This window comes from Melospiza georgiana, chromosome 5, assembly GCF_028018845.1.
Source record: "Melospiza georgiana isolate bMelGeo1 chromosome 5, bMelGeo1.pri, whole genome shotgun sequence".
NCBI lineage: Eukaryota > Metazoa > Chordata > Aves > Passeriformes > Passerellidae > Melospiza > Melospiza georgiana.
Genome location: NC_080434.1, coordinates 46,728,405 through 46,745,577, shown reverse-complemented (window position 1 = coordinate 46,745,577; position 17,173 = coordinate 46,728,405). Strand labels below are relative to the sequence as shown.

Sequence of the window (17,173 nt, the reverse complement as noted above, 5' to 3'; positions counted from 1 at the left end):
TTCTAGCTAGTCTGGGACATCTCAGCAATAGCCCCTAAAGGAATGAGTTTGTACATAATACTTCAGCTCATTTCTATCCCAGTTATCCCCATCCTCCAGCCATCCAGAATTTCTGGCTTAGCAGCATCAAGTATCCTTTGAGGTCAGGACACTTCTCTGCTTTTTCTTATTGATAGAACTCAGCAGCGTGCTGGTAGCGCTTCTGCCTTACCACTGAAGAGGTTTGGTCTATGAGTTTCATGCTCTCTTCATGAAAATTTCATTAAAATAACATTTTCTATGGTAGTTTCTGTGATGCTGAAATGCTCCTCCTCTCATTAGTGGAAAACTGGAGGTGGTATGGACGTAAAAATGTTGACCAGTGCAATACAGGGTTTATTTAGAGGTGGAGAGGCATGAAAAACTGTTCCTGTAACACAATCTCTTGCAAGAATGATCTTATAAATTGTGATTTGAGTAGGATCCTGGCCTGTTAGCCTGTGCCAGCCTTGAGGAGGTATAAATGACCTCTGCAGCTGGGGAGGGGCAGTGGGAGCTGTTTGTCCAGTGCACGTGGCACTCCTTGGACTTTGGACTGCTCTGCCATGGGGCCTCAGGGAGGTGGCTTTGCCTCAGGGAGGTTTATCTTTTCACACACAGCATGGCCAGGACTTCTTTGAGTCAGGAGTGTTCCCATGTAGGAAATTAACCTGCTGAGAGAATCCCATGTTTTACCTGTTTTTTCCTCTGAGAAGGAAATAATGCTCCAACATCTCTTTATTGCATTGACATCAAGTGTTTAAATCAGCTCTGGAAACCTCAGATAAAAGCCAGCACACCAAAAGGGTGTCCCATCATTAATAACTTGAGTTAGTAAGCCTTGCACTAGTAAAACAAAGCTTTCTCCCATCTGTTATGTAATATTTTGTTGGTGAATCAGAAGCTATTGTGGTCTCTTCCTTTCTAAGAGTCTCACATGCATCACTGCACCCAGAGCTATAATAAACAGGTTTTATCTTATCAGGGATGTTCCACAGTGCAGCCCAGCATCTTGGGAACATCTATTGCATTTACTTAACCCTTTCTCAAATGTCCTCATGGGTATGAACTCCACTACCCATTCTTACTGTCCTCAGATGTGAATTCTAACGTTTTTTACACCCTCTGGCCACTCACTGTGTAGCCTGTAACTGGAGCTTTCCCCTGGAAGAAGGGAACTCCTGGGCCCCAGCAGGGTTTGCTCCTGAAGTTTATACTAATTTTCTCATACTGTCTTCCCTGATGGGATCTCTGCTATGCCAGCCTACCTCACACATTCCCAAAGTGATCTACCTGCTCTGAGTCTGGTTGTGTTTTTTGGAGGGCAGTGTCTTCTCTGTCCCAAAGGTGCTGCCAAAGTGTGGCAGTGGGATGGATTAAGAAGGCAGAATTTCAGTGTTAAAACACAGGGCTGGAAGAATGAGGCTTTCTGACCTCTAGGATGACTCATTGTGATGCTTGATGAAAATAGAAGGCACAGATATACAAGGACCGTCTGTGAAGACTTTGATTGAAAGTTGGGGAAAAGAGAAGAACAGGGGCTCAGAAATGAAAGGAGAATTTTGCCATAGTAAATGAGACTGAAGTGGATATTTATTCAGCTCTAGTTCTTCTTAATAAGTAATGTTTGTCATCCAAACATTTTGAAAATTTTATTTGCTCCTCCTCTTCATTCATATTTCTTTATTGCTTCTCAAGAGCACTGTCCCAAACCTCCTGCAGTGGAGATTAAGTCCTTTTATGTTCAAGAGGTATTTCCTTGTGGTATCAAGAGAAGTGTCAAAATAGCTCTTTCCTTGCTCTGGATGATAAAGCCTATTATATGCTGCTTGAACATTAATAGACTCTATTATGATGATTCATAAGTGTCTCCTGACAGCTGACTGTCTCAGCTACATATGGTTTCTGTGCAAAATACGGTCTTTGAGAGGAAGAAAAACCAAAAAATGGGCTGTTTTTTCTGGAAATGCTTTTGCTTCTGCAGATGGCAAGGGAAAATAGATGTTTCTGGAAAGTAAGACTTGTTCTTGCTGTGTTATGGATACTTTAGGTAGTATTACTAGTTTATATCAGGTAATCCAAGAATACCCCATCCTCTCTGGGACAAGGTTTGCAAGAAATAGTATCTCTTGCAAGATCACCTGATACTCTTGGAAAAACAGGCAAGTAATGGCCCACTATTTTTCCTTTGCTTTGCCTAGGTGTTTCATTAGACCATTGTGGCTGCACCAATTTGATGCCTTCAATACCTCTCAATCTTGTTTTCATTTAATGTTTCTCAGGTATTGATGTTATGTCAGGTGATATTATCTCTGTCTGCATGGGACTATTGCACACTGTCAGCTTTATGGCTATCACTAAATGTCTTACAGAGGTGAACCCATTTCTGGGAAGTTACATTATTGAATCTGAGCATCAGGTTTTTTTTTTTTTAATGTCAGTCTTTATTCCTTGTGTTTTCTCTTAAATGTCTTAAATGTTTCCTTGGGTTCTTTTTTGTTTGTGCCTGCTTTGTATATCTGGACTATATATATATACCTGGACATCTATCAACCCTATGAAAGAGAGGGCAAGGGACTGAGGGCAGGTCATGAAGGCAGAAAATGTCCAGAAATCAATTTTCACTGTGAAATCAGATGTGCTACCACAGGTACAGGAGCTCACAACTATTTTTAAAATATGGAAACATGGGGAAACATGGTTAAGCAGAGCAAAGCCTGCTCTCTTCCTCCTTGATCCCAAACAATTTATTCCCCTTTTCTGGAGGAGTGGAAACACTTCTTCAGGGAGTGCTGAAAATTTATTAGCAAAAATGAGCATCTCTGGCATCTCACAGAAATGGATGCACTGAGATGTGGAGTGGGTGGGAAAGCTGGAAGCAAATGCCAACCCTAGTTTGTTCAGAGAAGCTCTATGCCATTAGAACAGACTGGGCAAGGGGGAGAGAAGGCAGCTTTTTTGGTGGGGATCTGAAAACCAAAGAACTTTTTGCAGATGTCTGGCCAACCCAGGACTCAACATGGCAGTGCTTATTGTAGTGGCTATATCTGAGTTATTTAAAAACAGCATCAATAACCATACCATTAGCTTGAAATTGAAGGTTTTTTTTTTAAATAATGATAATGTCAATTTGTACCATAGCAGACTTTTTCTGTTGTAGATATCAATGAGAAATGTCAGTCAACTTACCCTCTTAACAATACGTTTTAATCCCCTTTCCCAGCTTGGCTGCTGTATTGTGCCTGCAGCCCAGTTACCCACTTGTCCTCTCTGCCACACAGTTCTTAATGCTACAGCTATATGGACTTCCATTCCCTAAATTCATTATAGAAGTATCTATTCCATTAAATGATTCATGTTCTCATTAATCTAGTTTATTACACCATATTTTATAGCCATTAAATTCACTAACAAAGAACACATAATTTTGAAGATGGCTCCTGTGAAATATCTCATACTATGAGAAGTGTCATAGACAGGTGCTGCATTTCATACAGCAAGTAAAAAAAAATCTTTACAAATCCCATTTCAAAACTGGGGCTTGAAAAATCTTAGTCATAAAAACTTAAAATTCAAATTGACAATATGAATTCTGCTTCTGTTTTTTTTTTTCCCCTCAACAATCATCTTTCTACCCACCAGTGATGCATGTGCTGGGTCAGCTCTCCTCAGAGATGACCTGCCTCCCAGGTTTCCTCACCCACACTGCTATGAGTGCCCCCAGCACTGCAACAAATAGGAAAAGCTGCAAGGAATCAACATCCTGTTAAATATTTAGGTGTCTCTTCTTTCTGTGAGTCTTTCTGTTTCTCATGTTAAGTTCGCTTTGCTTGGATACTATTTTTCAGATATTTCCAGGGACATTGACATGTCCTGTATCCCATCCATAACCTCACCCCTGCCTGTTGTCTGGAATACACTGCTCACTCCCTTTCCAATAGTTTGAATCTCTTCCCTCTATAATTGAGGTAGTAAAGTGTTTGGCCTGTGCTTGTGTTGAGGATTCTGTGCGGTTTTTGAAGGGGAGCACAGCCTGGGAATCCCAATGGAATTGAGCAATTTAATTGCAAGCTATTTTATGGGGAATTGTCAGCTGGCATGTTGATAAGGTTTTGCCAGCTGGAGTCCAAAGGCTGTGCTTAATTTCCTGGCAATAAAAGCCATTGCACCCACCTTCATCCTTCTTGGAGAGCACAAAGTGAGACGAGAAGCTGCTCCCCTCTCTCATTGGGAATGGAGGCACCATGTGCTGCCTGTGTGATGCCAATTCTCTCTGCTTTAACTGGCTCTGAGTTACACACTGCATGTCTTTGTGCATCTGACAAATTATATGACAGGTTACAGATTATTCTAATCTGCTCTGCTACTCTTCTGGTATCTGAGAAGGGAGTGCCTACCATATGTGCTGTGTTATCCTAGCTAGTGTATCCAGCCTTGTTTATCTGTTGCCTTCACACCTTATGTTATTCTGTGATTCAAAACTGATTTACTGTTAACTGTTTACAGTGATTTGAACAAGATAGACTTGTCAAACGGACAGGAAAAAAGGTTTAATTGCTTATTTCCCGTGGTCTCCTGGGGCTGGATCTGTAGGATTCCATTAAAGTGATTAAGGTAGAAGCAAAAGGCATATGTAAGGTGACTTCTTTCCTGGCTCTCTCAGCAGTTGTCCTTGTTGCAAGTGGACACCACTGAATGTCCCAACTTTCATCCTTTACTATCCCACTTTCTTCTCTCAGCAGTAGAGATGGACAGAAGGGATGAGCTGTGTTTGAGAATTACAGGCTCAAAAGGCTTTTGTGCAAAGAATTGTCTGCTGCATTGCTGATGTTTGGAATATTTTCTGTACTTGTTTTACTGTTACAGGAAGCATTTCACCCTGCAGTATCATCCCACCTCTTCCTCCATAAGATCTTGTGAAAAATTTATGTAAACCAACTTTGTTTTAGCAGTCAGGCATTCCCTCCTTAGAAACCTGGCAGGATGGGGAGCAGCATGTGCAGCCTGTGCAGGGCAGGATGTTCTTTGGCTTCAATGAGTCACAAAGCCTGATTTAAAGAATTCATGCTTAGTAATGTGACAGCTGTGATGATGGGTGTGCAGCAAGAAAACAGCTAAGGGACATGTTAAGTCACATGGGGAAAAGCAGATCTTGGCTGCAGATAAGTGTGTTGGTTTTCACCCATTTTGATGAAATGAAAGCTGTGTTGACCTGTTACATTTGCTCAACACTAGACTCATAGTTGGTGAATCAGTATGGTAGATTTAGATTCAATGAGGCAGTTGTATCTGTTATATCTGAAGATCTCAAAAAGAGGAGGGGACAAGAGTAATATGGATGAATGACAAAGTGAGAACCTCTTCTAAAAAATGCTGTAGTTTCATTGATTTATGCAGTAAATTACATTAACCAGCAAAATTGGCATAATGCAGCTTTCCCTTTTGAAGAAAGCTGAGGAAATAAGCGAGGTGAGAACTCTGAACAAACAGCTCTTCTACCCAGTCTCGTGTCTGGTACTGATGATTTCTGTCCTGTTTGCTCTACCATTTGATTTTTGGTGTTTTGCAGTCAGTTTCTGAAGTGCATAAAAGGTCAGAGCAGCTGTGGCCAAGAGCAATCATTTCTCTCTTTCTCCGCATGATTGCCTGCCTGTCTTTTAGGGGTTTCATATAGGAATATATTCTATTACATATAAATACATTCTACACATATACCTAAAGTCAGAACTGAGCATCAAGAAATTGGTCTGGCTGGAGATGTGAGTTGCCCTACTTATGGAAAGCAGGGCTGGGAGACAGGTAATCTTCCATATCCCCTTTTCTTCTACACTGGTAAAACTGCTGTTCCAGTTGTTGTTTTTCTCATCTGCTTATTGTGAGTCAGTGATTCTGGACTGGAAAGTTCTGGTGCTGGGTCTGAAGTTCATAATTCAGCTTTTTATTTTTATGCTGTTACATGGATGCCCTGATGTTTTAATGAACTCGCATAAGTGCTGTGTATTTTGACTGCTCAGGAAGAAGAATTACATTTGTGTGAACTTCTTATGGATCTGTAAAGGAAGTGCAGAATTACTATCTCTTGTGTCTTTGACTTTGTACTTTCAATGTGGATTTCTTACTTCATCCAAAATCAGGTACAGATAGATGAACTGTGTGTAAGTTTGATGCCATGCTGGGTTTAACTCAGGCTCTCTGGTACTATGCTAGTTTGGAAACCACTGTAAGTAGCCAGGTCAAAATATGCTTGGGCACATTTTTCCCTCTAAAATCCCTGCAGATACTCCTCCAGTGACTACAAATGTGTGTTACCCGGAGTAGCTTTACCCTGATTAGGTATAGCAGAGTGGAGTGTAAAATCCAAGGTGGAACTAAAGAATGCCATTACACTGCAGAAGATACTCCGGGTTTCCTGGTCAAAAGTTCCTACATGCATGTACTTTGCAACCAAACCAGGGCTTTCTGCTGAGCCCCAGCCCACAGGAAGAGCAGAGCACGCTGAGGCAGTGTGCACACAGCCTGCACAGGAATGTAATGAGCTCATGAAAATATTTGCCACCAGTACAACATGGTGCTTCTCAAATTAGATTATGATAGGAGGCTGAATGCTGGGGTTAAGAAAAAAAGAAAAACCAAAGAAAAATCCCAACTACCTTGTTTTAAGTAGATTTAATACAGAATTAAGGTAAAGCCTTAGAGGAATATAGCACTTTAACAGTTATTATGTTTTATGTATTCTCTGATTCATCCCAGCCCTGAGAAATTAACCCATTCTTGACAGCAGTTAACAAGAAATTCATGGTACTTCTTTTTAATAAATGGGGAGATAGTAGTTTGAAGCTGTCTTTATTTTTTTCCAGTCACTGGTGGTAGAAAAGAGGTTGGTTTTTTTTCCTGGTTAATTTTTTTTATTTCTTGTTCCTGTCTTCATATATGTTCTGTTGTTTTGCTGTGCTTTTATTGGTGTTGCTTTGAAAATTTCAGTGTCACGAGGAAGAAATTCTCGGCCAAATTCTGTCCTCAGTTACTTGTGGGTAAAAAAATCAGAGAAATGTATTGACTTTGCTGATATAAAGCTGGATGTTTATTGAAGTAACCCAGTACAAAACAACCGAAATTTATCCTTTTCTCTTTGTTTATTTGTAAATTGACTTGTATAACTTGTAAATAAGTAGTTATGAGGCCACATAACTAAAACACAGCTGTTTGTTTTCTATTGCTTTCAATTCAAGGCAGAGGGTCCAGCCCCTTCCAAAGGGAGGTGACCAAAGCAGCGTTTGTCTGTTGGTAAAATGGTCAAAACTGCGATATAAAATATAAAACCACTGCAGCGTTACACTCTGGCTTCGCCAAATTATCCAAACGTTTGGCGGCAGATCCTTAGGGCCAAGAGCAGAGGTTTGAACGCTGCTTTGTCAGTGTGACGCGTCCAGAGGAGGCTGCAGCCCGGCATTCCCATGGCGAGCGCCGGGCCGCTCCGGGCTGCTGCTGCCTCTCTGCTCTTTGACCCCGCTCCGGCTCGGAGCCCGCTGCCGGCCGCCTCCCTCAGCCCCGCCGCTCTCTCTTGTCGTCTGCAGACAAGAAAAAGGCAGGCAAGTTCCAGCCTTTCAAGAAGCTCTTCGGCAAGAGGAAGAAGAGAGAGCCGGCCTCGGAGTGCGAGGAGCCCAAGCTGAAGCCCAGCCACTCCTTCGGCAGCATCTGCAACGGCGCCTTCTCCTTGGATGGCGAGCCGGACGGCGGGCTGAGGTGAGTGAGTGCCCCGCACGGAGCCGGGCGGCGGGCTGAGGTGAGCGAGTGCCCCGCATTGAGGTGAGTGCGTGCCCCGCACTGCTGCCAGCCCTGCACTGTGACACGCCGCGTGTTCCCCCGGCTTCTGGCGGGGCTAAACCTCAGTTCTCCCTCTGCCGAGTGGCAGCGATTTGTGCATTGCTTGTTCTGACGCGTGTGCATCTCTCCTTCCTCGGAATGTGACACCTGCTCCTTCAGAGCTCAAAATCTCGCTGCTTTAAGGGGCTCTGCAAATCAGAAATCCCGGGGGGAAGCAGAGATGAATCTGAATCCAGTTCTGTGATTTAACACGGAGCAGAGGTATTAATGGCACCCCTGTTTTTCAAACTGGGAGAAGAGAAACTTGGACTGGCTGTTAGAGATACTTTATTGCATACATTTTGCTGCAAGGTGGTATCTTTGGGTTGGGACAGAAATGTCCTTTTTTGCTCTATCCCAAATAACTTTTGCACTGTAATTGGGGTCAACAAACAGATTTTATTTTGAACCAGTTTGAATGTAGAGTAGAAGAGGGGAGAGAGGGGAGAGAGACTCCTGAAAATCAGATCATATTCCAATGACAGTGGAGGATGACAGAAGGACAGCACAAGAATTTTCTGTGGGGATGGTGGGAGTAAGAAGTTGTACAGAGTAAACAAGTCAGCAATCTCTAACTAGGAACAGGAAAAAAACCTGAACCAAACAAACCCAAACAAACAAAACCCGAAGAGAAAACCCCTTACCCCAATAGTAACAAAGCCCCAAAACCAGATGCAAAACTACTAGAGTCAGTAACACCTATTTCACTTTCCAACTGCTCATCTCAGAGAGGTTAGCTGACTCCTGATCAAAGCCTGCTGTTTTGGAAGAAAAAGAACTGATTGCACTGGGAAATGTATCTGGAAGTGTAACAAAAAACTCTGAAAGGGTAAAAAAACTATTCCAAATTCCTCTACTCAAGAATGAAATGTGTATCAGAAGTGTCACCCTGAGCAGTATTCCTAAGGGTGTCTGTGAAAACATGATTTAAAAAATTATTTATTTGGGTGAGTTTTTAGCTCTGAGTTTTTTATTCCATTCTGTGAAATTCCTTGAGTACCAGGTTTCCTTTTGGTTTCTGTGATGTAGTTTTCTACACCTCTTTTGCTCGTCCCAACTTTTTCAGAAAATCTGTGCTGAACAAAGCCACGCTGCAGCTGGAGGTGTGACTGACACTGTTGTGATGCTTTAGCTGAGTGCACAATGCCAGGCCACTGGAGGAGGTTTTAGTGCCTTTTCCCTCACAAGCAATCTAAATGGCATCATCTCACTATCAGGCATTTCCCACTTGGCATAGCTGACAGTGCAGTGCTGCACCCAGAAACAAACAGTGATATGGGAACTTGTCCCATTCCTCAGCAGCGACATGAAGGTGTGGCAGACCTTGTTTGAAAATGTTAAATGTTTGCATTTTTAAACCTATTACATTTTCTAATTAACAAAAGCATTAAAAGTTAGCTTCTGGTGGAAAATCAGACTGTACAACTTAAATCAGAGAGGATTAGTAAATGTGAAGGGTCCCATGTCTCATGAAGTGGACCATTTCTTTCTCTGATTCCTCAGAAGTTTTGGCCTGCTAGAAATACTCAGTCACAGCTCTGTTTTTCCTGTCATTTTCGTGGTGCAAATGTGGGTGGGATTTGATGATAATTTTCAGTTTGCAGGTAGTTTTTGCCACATTACTCATTTTACAACAAACATGTTGTAAATGTTCAGTGCAGTGCATTTGATTCCTTTGGGAACCTAGTTTTGCCACTCCAGTCTGTTTTCAACATGTCTTCCATCAATTATATTTTTTAGCCTTTCCTGTAATTTCAAACATTTATGAAATGAGTGCAGAGATAGGCTAACTAAAATAATACACATCATTGTTTACAAGTTATCTAACAGTAAATTCATTGCCATACTTTCCCCTATTCATACAGAAACAGACTAGAGCAAATACAAATAACCAGTAGTATATGTACATAAGCAAAATCCTGAGAAGTTTTGTAAAACCATTTGCTTCTAATTCTTTAAGAATTAAGGAATTATAATAAGCGTATAGTGAAAAAAAACTTAATAAAAGTTCCAATTTTGCAGTTAAAGCTCAGGGATGTTCCCATTCTTTTAATAAGCTATATTTCTTCCTCAGCCTGCACAAGAATTTGTTATCTACAGATGTGTCCTGTGGACATTTAGCTTTGTTTTGGGGAGAGGAGATGGTTGTTTTGAAAATATATTAAGGGAGGCATCTGCTTCAGGAAGGTAGAGACAAGCAAATGAATGAGTGTAGGCTAAAGAAGACATCTGTATTGCTTCCAAGACCTAAGCTAGTATTTCACCTAGTGCTGTATTGGCTTACAAGCCTGCTCACAGCTAACACCTGAATCTCTAATGGAGGCTGTGCTGACTGGCTGATGCAGATGTGCCTGGAGCAGAGCAATTTAGGTAATCTACATGTGGTGTAGATTGACCAGCTGAGTTGGAGGCACCTGAGAGATCTGCCTGTCCATCCTTCTTGCATCCTGGATTCATCAGATGCAAATAACTTGCTTGGTATCCTGATGTATGCACGCTTCAACCTCTTTATTCATCTATGTTATTTTGCAATACCCAGGTGGGAGGTTTCCTGCTGCAATTTGTCTTGCTCTGCCTGGAATTCCTTTTCCATTTCTATATTGCCTTCTTGAGTTTATAAAGTTAAAACTGAATTCATTAACTTTCTGTCCTAACCATAAGGGCTGGGAAATAGAAGTACTAACTACAAGGAATCTCCACAAGTTTGTGGAGCTTCACTGAAATCTCCACAAGCTTCTGTTCTGAGGCTATGATTTGGCATGTTAAAAGACGTTATACTTGTCTTTTTTGTCACAGTTGACAAATACTCAACTTCTGAGCCAGCATTGTGAAGACAGACCTGAAAGGGTACCTGTACAGTGCCCTACTAAAGTTTGTCATTCTGGCTTGATGTGCAGAGGCAGTGGGGAATTAAATTTCTCTTATTGGGGGTACAGTAGAGTACCTCTCCTTAGGCTGAATGCAGTATTTCAAAGGACCTGGAATTAGACCTGTCAGGTGTTTAGGACTCAAGTGTGACAGCATTGACCTTCCAGGAAAAAGTCTCTGAGCAAACTTCAGTGTCTTGACAGTGACTGCCACAAAAATGGGACCCCTTTACTTGCAGCATTGGGAAGTTCTGTGTGAAGCACTCTAGATCAACAGTAAAAAGTGATCTGTCTACCTACTTGGAGTTTCAAAGAGCTCCCAAAAAGCTTTCTCTCTGTCACATCCAATTTTTACACACTGGCTATCTTTTTTTCCACTGTATTAACTGTATTTCTGCAATTGGCATTTGCCAGTCCTAATTTCCTTTCTAAGTGCCTCATTTTGAGTGCCTTCTTGACTCCAGTGCAAGTGTTTTGTTGCTGTGGTGTTTGGTGTCCACCTTCTCCTTAAGACTTCATCTCATCAGAGCTCTGATTTAAGCAAATATCTCTTCAAGCCCAAGCAGAGCAAAGCAACATAGGGACATTGTAAGAAATTTTGTTTAAGACAAAAAACAAGCTTGGATTTTCCTTACTTGTGTCAGCTGACATGCAAGCACCTGGAAAAAGGTTCTTATTTCTGGGTTATGAGGTGTGTTGAGGATGTTCCAGAACAGAAGAGGTTATGACTGCACATTTCCATTTGCATGGCTTTTAAAAATAAATTTTATTACAGGTTTTGGTGAAATAAGAATTGCTTCTCCCTTTTTGTAATTTACATTGCAGCTGAGTAGCACAGAAATAGGAGCCACAAGCACCCAATGAATGGCCATTTCTGATGTGTTCTCAGAGCATGTGGCCAGAGCCGAGGAGAAGGGAAAGCCTTCCTGGAGTGGTTCCTGGTGTCTTGAGAGAACATAAGGCTAACATCACACTCAGTATTTCTGCTGACCTTAGCTTTTCTTGACACCTCAGCTTTTGACTTCCTCCCTTCTATTATGGGCTTGCTGAAGTCTTTGTGCTCCAGAAGCTTTCTTCTCAGGTGTGTGATCTAGAACTTTTTCCTATTAGCTCCAATTTTATCACTTAGTAGAAATTTGCAGTAAATGCCTTTAGCTTGCCTTTTGTTTTTCCAGCTGCTGCTTGAGTGCTAAGCTGCCTGTAATTTGTGTATGATCATGAGAGCCCCACAGTAGAGTGTGTTTCTGGAAGTGCTGACATTTTATACCAGGTGCTGCTTTTTTTCTCCTTTTTAACTGGTCTTTTGTCCTCAGCCCTGACTATGACCAACTTGATTTTCACCTCAGTAGTCCCAGAACTGTTTTCACTCTGGTCTTCACTTCTATCACATAGGCTGTCTTGCTGTATTCTCCTTGAAGGTTAGACTGTCTCCCTGCCCACTTGTCCTCTCCCTTGCCTCCCTTTTGGATGTTTTTGTTGCACTTCCCCTCTTAATAATCATGTACTTCATTTCCTTTCAGGATTCTGCATGGCAACTGTAATTTTCTGCAGCTGGTGAGGTCTAGGGCTGGGCTCTGGATAAAACAGATTTGTCACCTGTAATAAAATGTACTGTCTTATTTCCTCTTTCTTGCCTTCCTTATCAGCCAAATGCAGTTTCTATACAACACTTATTCCTGTTAAGGCTAATGTAGACTTTTCACTTCCTTTTCTGTACATTTTGCCATATTTCAGGGGAAATTTTGTGTAAACATATGCTGCTATTTGACAAAATAGTGTCACATGCAGGGGATTGTCAGGTCAAATGTGGAAGCTGGACTGTTTAGAGTCCTGCTCCTTTTACTAGTCTGCATATTTTTATGCTAACTGCTGAATTATTCACATCCTCAAGCTGCATTAGGATCCACTTGCAGAATTACTGTAAACCAGGGTGATGTTTTTCTTTGCACATGCTGACACTTTCTGAGATTAGACAATTAATGAATGATTACATGAAATTAATTTGTTGAGAACTGTGCAGTCCCACCCAATTACCTTCTTGTCAGGCAGCAGGAAAGGCAGAGCCACTCCCTCAGGGAGGGCAAGCAGGACACCAAGGGGATCCCAGAGCAGGAGGGGTCCATGGTCATGCTGCAGCTCCATAGCTGAGAAGGCAGGGCCAGGAGCAAGCCAGGAAAATGCAAACTGAGCTCTGGATCAAAGGGCTCCATGACCAGGCACAGTTTTGTCTGAGCTGCAGACCAACACTTCTCCAGCATGGCTCAGGCAGGGATCAAAGCCTCAAGTGTGACCCTAAATAGAGCTCCTGGACCTGTGTGTGCAGCTGGAGGCTCCAGATGAGGCTGATCAGGGAGATTAGAGCTTGTTAGTGCACTCAGGGCCTTGATACTTCCCACGGTTAATTTTATGGCCCTAATTATAATAATTTTAGTTACATTATTAGCATGATGCATCAGATGCTTAAAGCTAGGCTTGATCTCTACTTCTAAGAAAAAGAAAATTACAGTAAGTCCATAGGTTCCAGGTCCCTTGATGACACCAGAATGGAGCTTTGCATTAAGATAATGCTGTGTGATATCTTTGAAAAGAGCAGGGCTACTCTGAGCCTGGCTGCACAGCTTGTTGTTGGCATCAGTGGGACTCAGATGGGTCATAACAGGGGGACTGTGCCATTTTCCCAGGGTTAGTGCCCTGAAATTCAATGGTTCCTGAAGGTGATATCAATATATATTTAGAACGAATGCAGAAATTATCTCTAAGTTTACTTCATGAGCAAGATTCCCTGTTGAAAAGTCTCTCTTTTGTCTGTTCAGACTGTGAGGCCCATGTTTATGGGTTTTTTAATGCAATGAAGTAATGTGCTGTCTGAACACAGCTCTAACTCAGAATCATTTTGCAGCATGAACAATATTCCCCATCCAGGCATGAGTTAGAACCAAAACTCTCCTTCCAGCAGATGAAAAAGAGGACACTAAAAATATATCTCAGAATTACAATCCATTTTCCTCTATTGCAGTATTAATGCATCTCTGAAATTAATAGAAAATGCAATTTGTGTTTTTCGTCTCTGGCTCCCTGGAGACATTCATGGGAGATGCAAAATGTTGATTCAGATTTCTTTCTTAAAACAAAACATCAAATAGAGGCAACCTATCACTGCACTTGTCATTTCCCTCAGGGAATATTCTGGGATGGGGTTCTCAGTTTCTTTTGAAGAGATCAATGAAGGGTCAATACCTGGCTAAACCAAATTCGTTCTTGCTTTGCATGCTTTTTAAATTTTTTATTGTTTAAAAATGGTTTTATGTTAAAAAGTTGACTTTGATCTTTAATGACTACAGAATTGGTTTCTAATGGAAATCTACAAGAGCGAAAGTCATGAGACTCTGGGTTTTTTGGACTTAGTCTCTATAAACATAAAAGAACAGAACAACTCATTCTTTCCCTTTATTTTCCAGTTTCTATTTCTAACTCTTTAATATCAGAGTGGGAGGAACATTTATGACACACTAAAGAGGCAACTGGTGGTGTGAGATTTCCGTACTCCAGTAATGCACCAGCATGGGATTATATAAGAGCTGAGGTCTCAGTCCTCCTCTCTGGAAAAGCTTCCCCTTTTTAAAGGATCACACATTTGTCTTTCAGAGAAGAAATAGCTCTGGAGAAAAATGGGGTCTAAAACTATCATAGCCACCAGTGTCAATACAATAATGTTGCATTCTGTGCAAGAGTGGTGACCCTGCACATGCTCTGGTGTAGTCAAGGGTGCAGACTCACTGCAGTAAATGTTGATTGGTGTCTGACTCTTTCCAACAGCTCTCCAGATATGCAGCTAGCACGGAAACTTGTGTCAGGATTTGCTCAGCTGAACCAGGAATTTGTGTGGACTTTTGAGTTCCAATGTTTTGGGGGGATTTCATGTGAACAATGACCACTAATAGGGCACAAAAGAGATGATGGGAACACATAGAGAGGAGGATAAAGAAAGTGTGATACCTCACCCAGTCCTGACTTGAGGTACCTAGAACTGATGGAAAATCACATCCTAAATAGGTCCATAGCAGTAGATGGCTGAGGGAGGGTCCAAAGAGTGTCTCTGTTGCATTTCATGGCACAGAAGTAAGACTTTTCCTGTAGGCTCAGGGTGGTCACATTCTACTCGGAGAGATTTGTTTCACATCTCTGAGTTTCTTAGCACACAGAGACACCTCAGCAAGAATGAGTAATGGATAAAGATAAAGAGCAAATGGAATTTAACTTTGCTTTCTGTATGAAAAAAATAGTTTTGAAAATTTGTATATTGCAATTGAAACTGGAACATGGTATTTGGGTTGCAACACATCTTCAGAGAGAACATGTTCAAGGATTTGTTAAAAGTGCTTTGTATTTTGATATAGCACATCCATAATTCATGTAATTTAGTCAGGTTTCTGAAAGTGAGTCAGATGATGATTCAACTATTTTCAGCACAAACAGCCTCTGAAGTGTCATCACTGGAATTATCAACAGAAGTGCTCATAAACTGATGCCCCTGTTTTCCCACATCTCTTGGAAGTGATATGGAAGTTTGAAACTGTAATACCTTCAGCTAAGGCTGTGACTGTAGCCCATATCTCTGTCACGCTGTGAATTTGTTGAAATCCACTCCTGATATTGACATTCCTGATATTCCTTTTAACTGAAGGGAGCACAGTCTGTAAATGTGAATTGTGAGGATGTTATTGTATAAAGACTTCTGAGAAAAACTTCAGAGATGGGTAGCAGCAAGGGAAACTCAATTATTCATACTGTATTATGACTTAAAAGAAATTCAGTCTTTCCAAAAGTGGAACATGAGCAAAGTGAAAAATGGAGTGGAAAAAGGACCTTTGTGATATAATCTGTCAAATTCACAACTGGGAAAATGTGAAAGGATTGTGGGCTCCAAGGGAGTAAAATAAGAGACCTTTCAGAAAGTACAAGTGGCTTGGAAATCACCTTAACTGCTATTTAAACTTGCCTGTAAAAGAAACTAGGTTACTATGATGTGTGAATATCTTTTTTCCGATGTTCTTTAGCCTACATAGATATTTAAACAAAATTCTTTAACTATTTTTACCAGTTATTGGACATGTGGCTAGCAGAATTGCTCATTCACCCACTTCTTAAATATTCAGCATATTTGCAAAGCATTTTGAAAGGATAGAGTAGAGAGCAGTCTGGCATTAATTCTCTGTGGGGTTTCTTGTGACTGTTTCATGTTCTGACAATTTGGAGTATGTTGTATTACAAAGTCAACAAGAAAACAAAAACTGAAACAAACCTTTCAGATACTTGTCCTCCCTTTTGTTATGAAACAAAATTGTGTGTGCCTTGTAACAAGGGAAGAGAAAGAGAGAGGGAGAGCAGTTGGTGTTTGGGAGAATGCTGGAGATGCTGGAAATGTTTAGCACGGTCCTAACCTGCCACTGGTACCACTGGGGGCACTTGTCAAAGACAGAGCTGGATTTTCAGTGGTGATGTACTTATGGCTGCAGGTCACATGGAGCTGCCAAGCTGCTTCGTGTGAACTGGTGTCCCCAAAGGAGACTTTAAATGAAATATTGGCAAGTTTTCAGGCAGGAAGAGAGACTAGATTCCTAAAAGTGTCCTCAGGTCTGCAGCAGGGTGGGGAAGATTTTCACCCAGGCAGTCCACCAGAACTGACCTCAGCAGCTGTTCTTTTCTTCCATAGAGATTCAGGTTTTATCAGGCAATTCCTACAGTCAGAGTATTCCTGCTGTTGGTCAACTGCAGTTTTGGGGTTTGAACTCCTGGCAAATTCTCTTCAGTTTCAAAGCTGCAGGTTGGCTGCTCCCAACTTCAATATTAACAATTCATTAGTAAGGTCATGAACAGCTTCCAAACAAGTCACTGAACTCTTAGGTGCCTGAATTGCAACCCTTGCCTACTAATTAGTTGTAACAAACAACACAAATATACATGAGGTGTCTGATTTTAAGTATGAGAAGTCCAACCCACTGGACTGCAAAAGGGGTGAATGGTGTTGTATGCACAGTGAGTAGCTGTGAGACCAAGCCACAAGTATCGGAGCCACAGCATAGCTGGAAAAATATTAGAGAGAGGATCCTCTCTGGAGAACAATATGACCTGGACCTGCATTCTCAGCAGATCTCTCAGCTCAAAGGTAAATAGCAAACAACCAGTTCCCACTGGCCTTGTCTCCTGCACCTGCAGCAGGCTCACACACTGAACAGTGCAAGTGCAGGAGGGCTTGCCACGGGCTGGTTTGTCAGATTTTGTGTGTGTCCTTCCCACCTTGTGGAATGCAGTTCTGGAGCTTTCAGTTCAAACAGACCTACACAGTTATATGAGAAAAGCCAACTTTCACTCTGTTTCATGTCAAGCCATTCGTTTCCAGGCCTGCTAGGAATTTGTCTCTGTGT

At 41.6% G+C, this 17,173-nt stretch overlaps 1 protein-coding gene across 7 annotated transcripts in view; it reads left to right on the top strand.

Moving 5' to 3' along the window:
• The window catches only part of CRACD (capping protein inhibiting regulator of actin dynamics), a 126,670-nt gene that overhangs the window by 80,940 nt on the left and 28,557 nt on the right, over positions 1 to 17,173 (top strand). For all 7 annotated transcript variants that reach the window (XM_058025100.1, XM_058025103.1, XM_058025105.1 and 4 more), the window contains one exon: positions 7,593 to 7,761. In XM_058025100.1, coding sequence (XP_057881083.1) covers positions 7,593 to 7,761 — 169 coding nt within the window. The remainder of the gene's footprint in view (positions 1 to 7,592; positions 7,762 to 17,173) is intronic.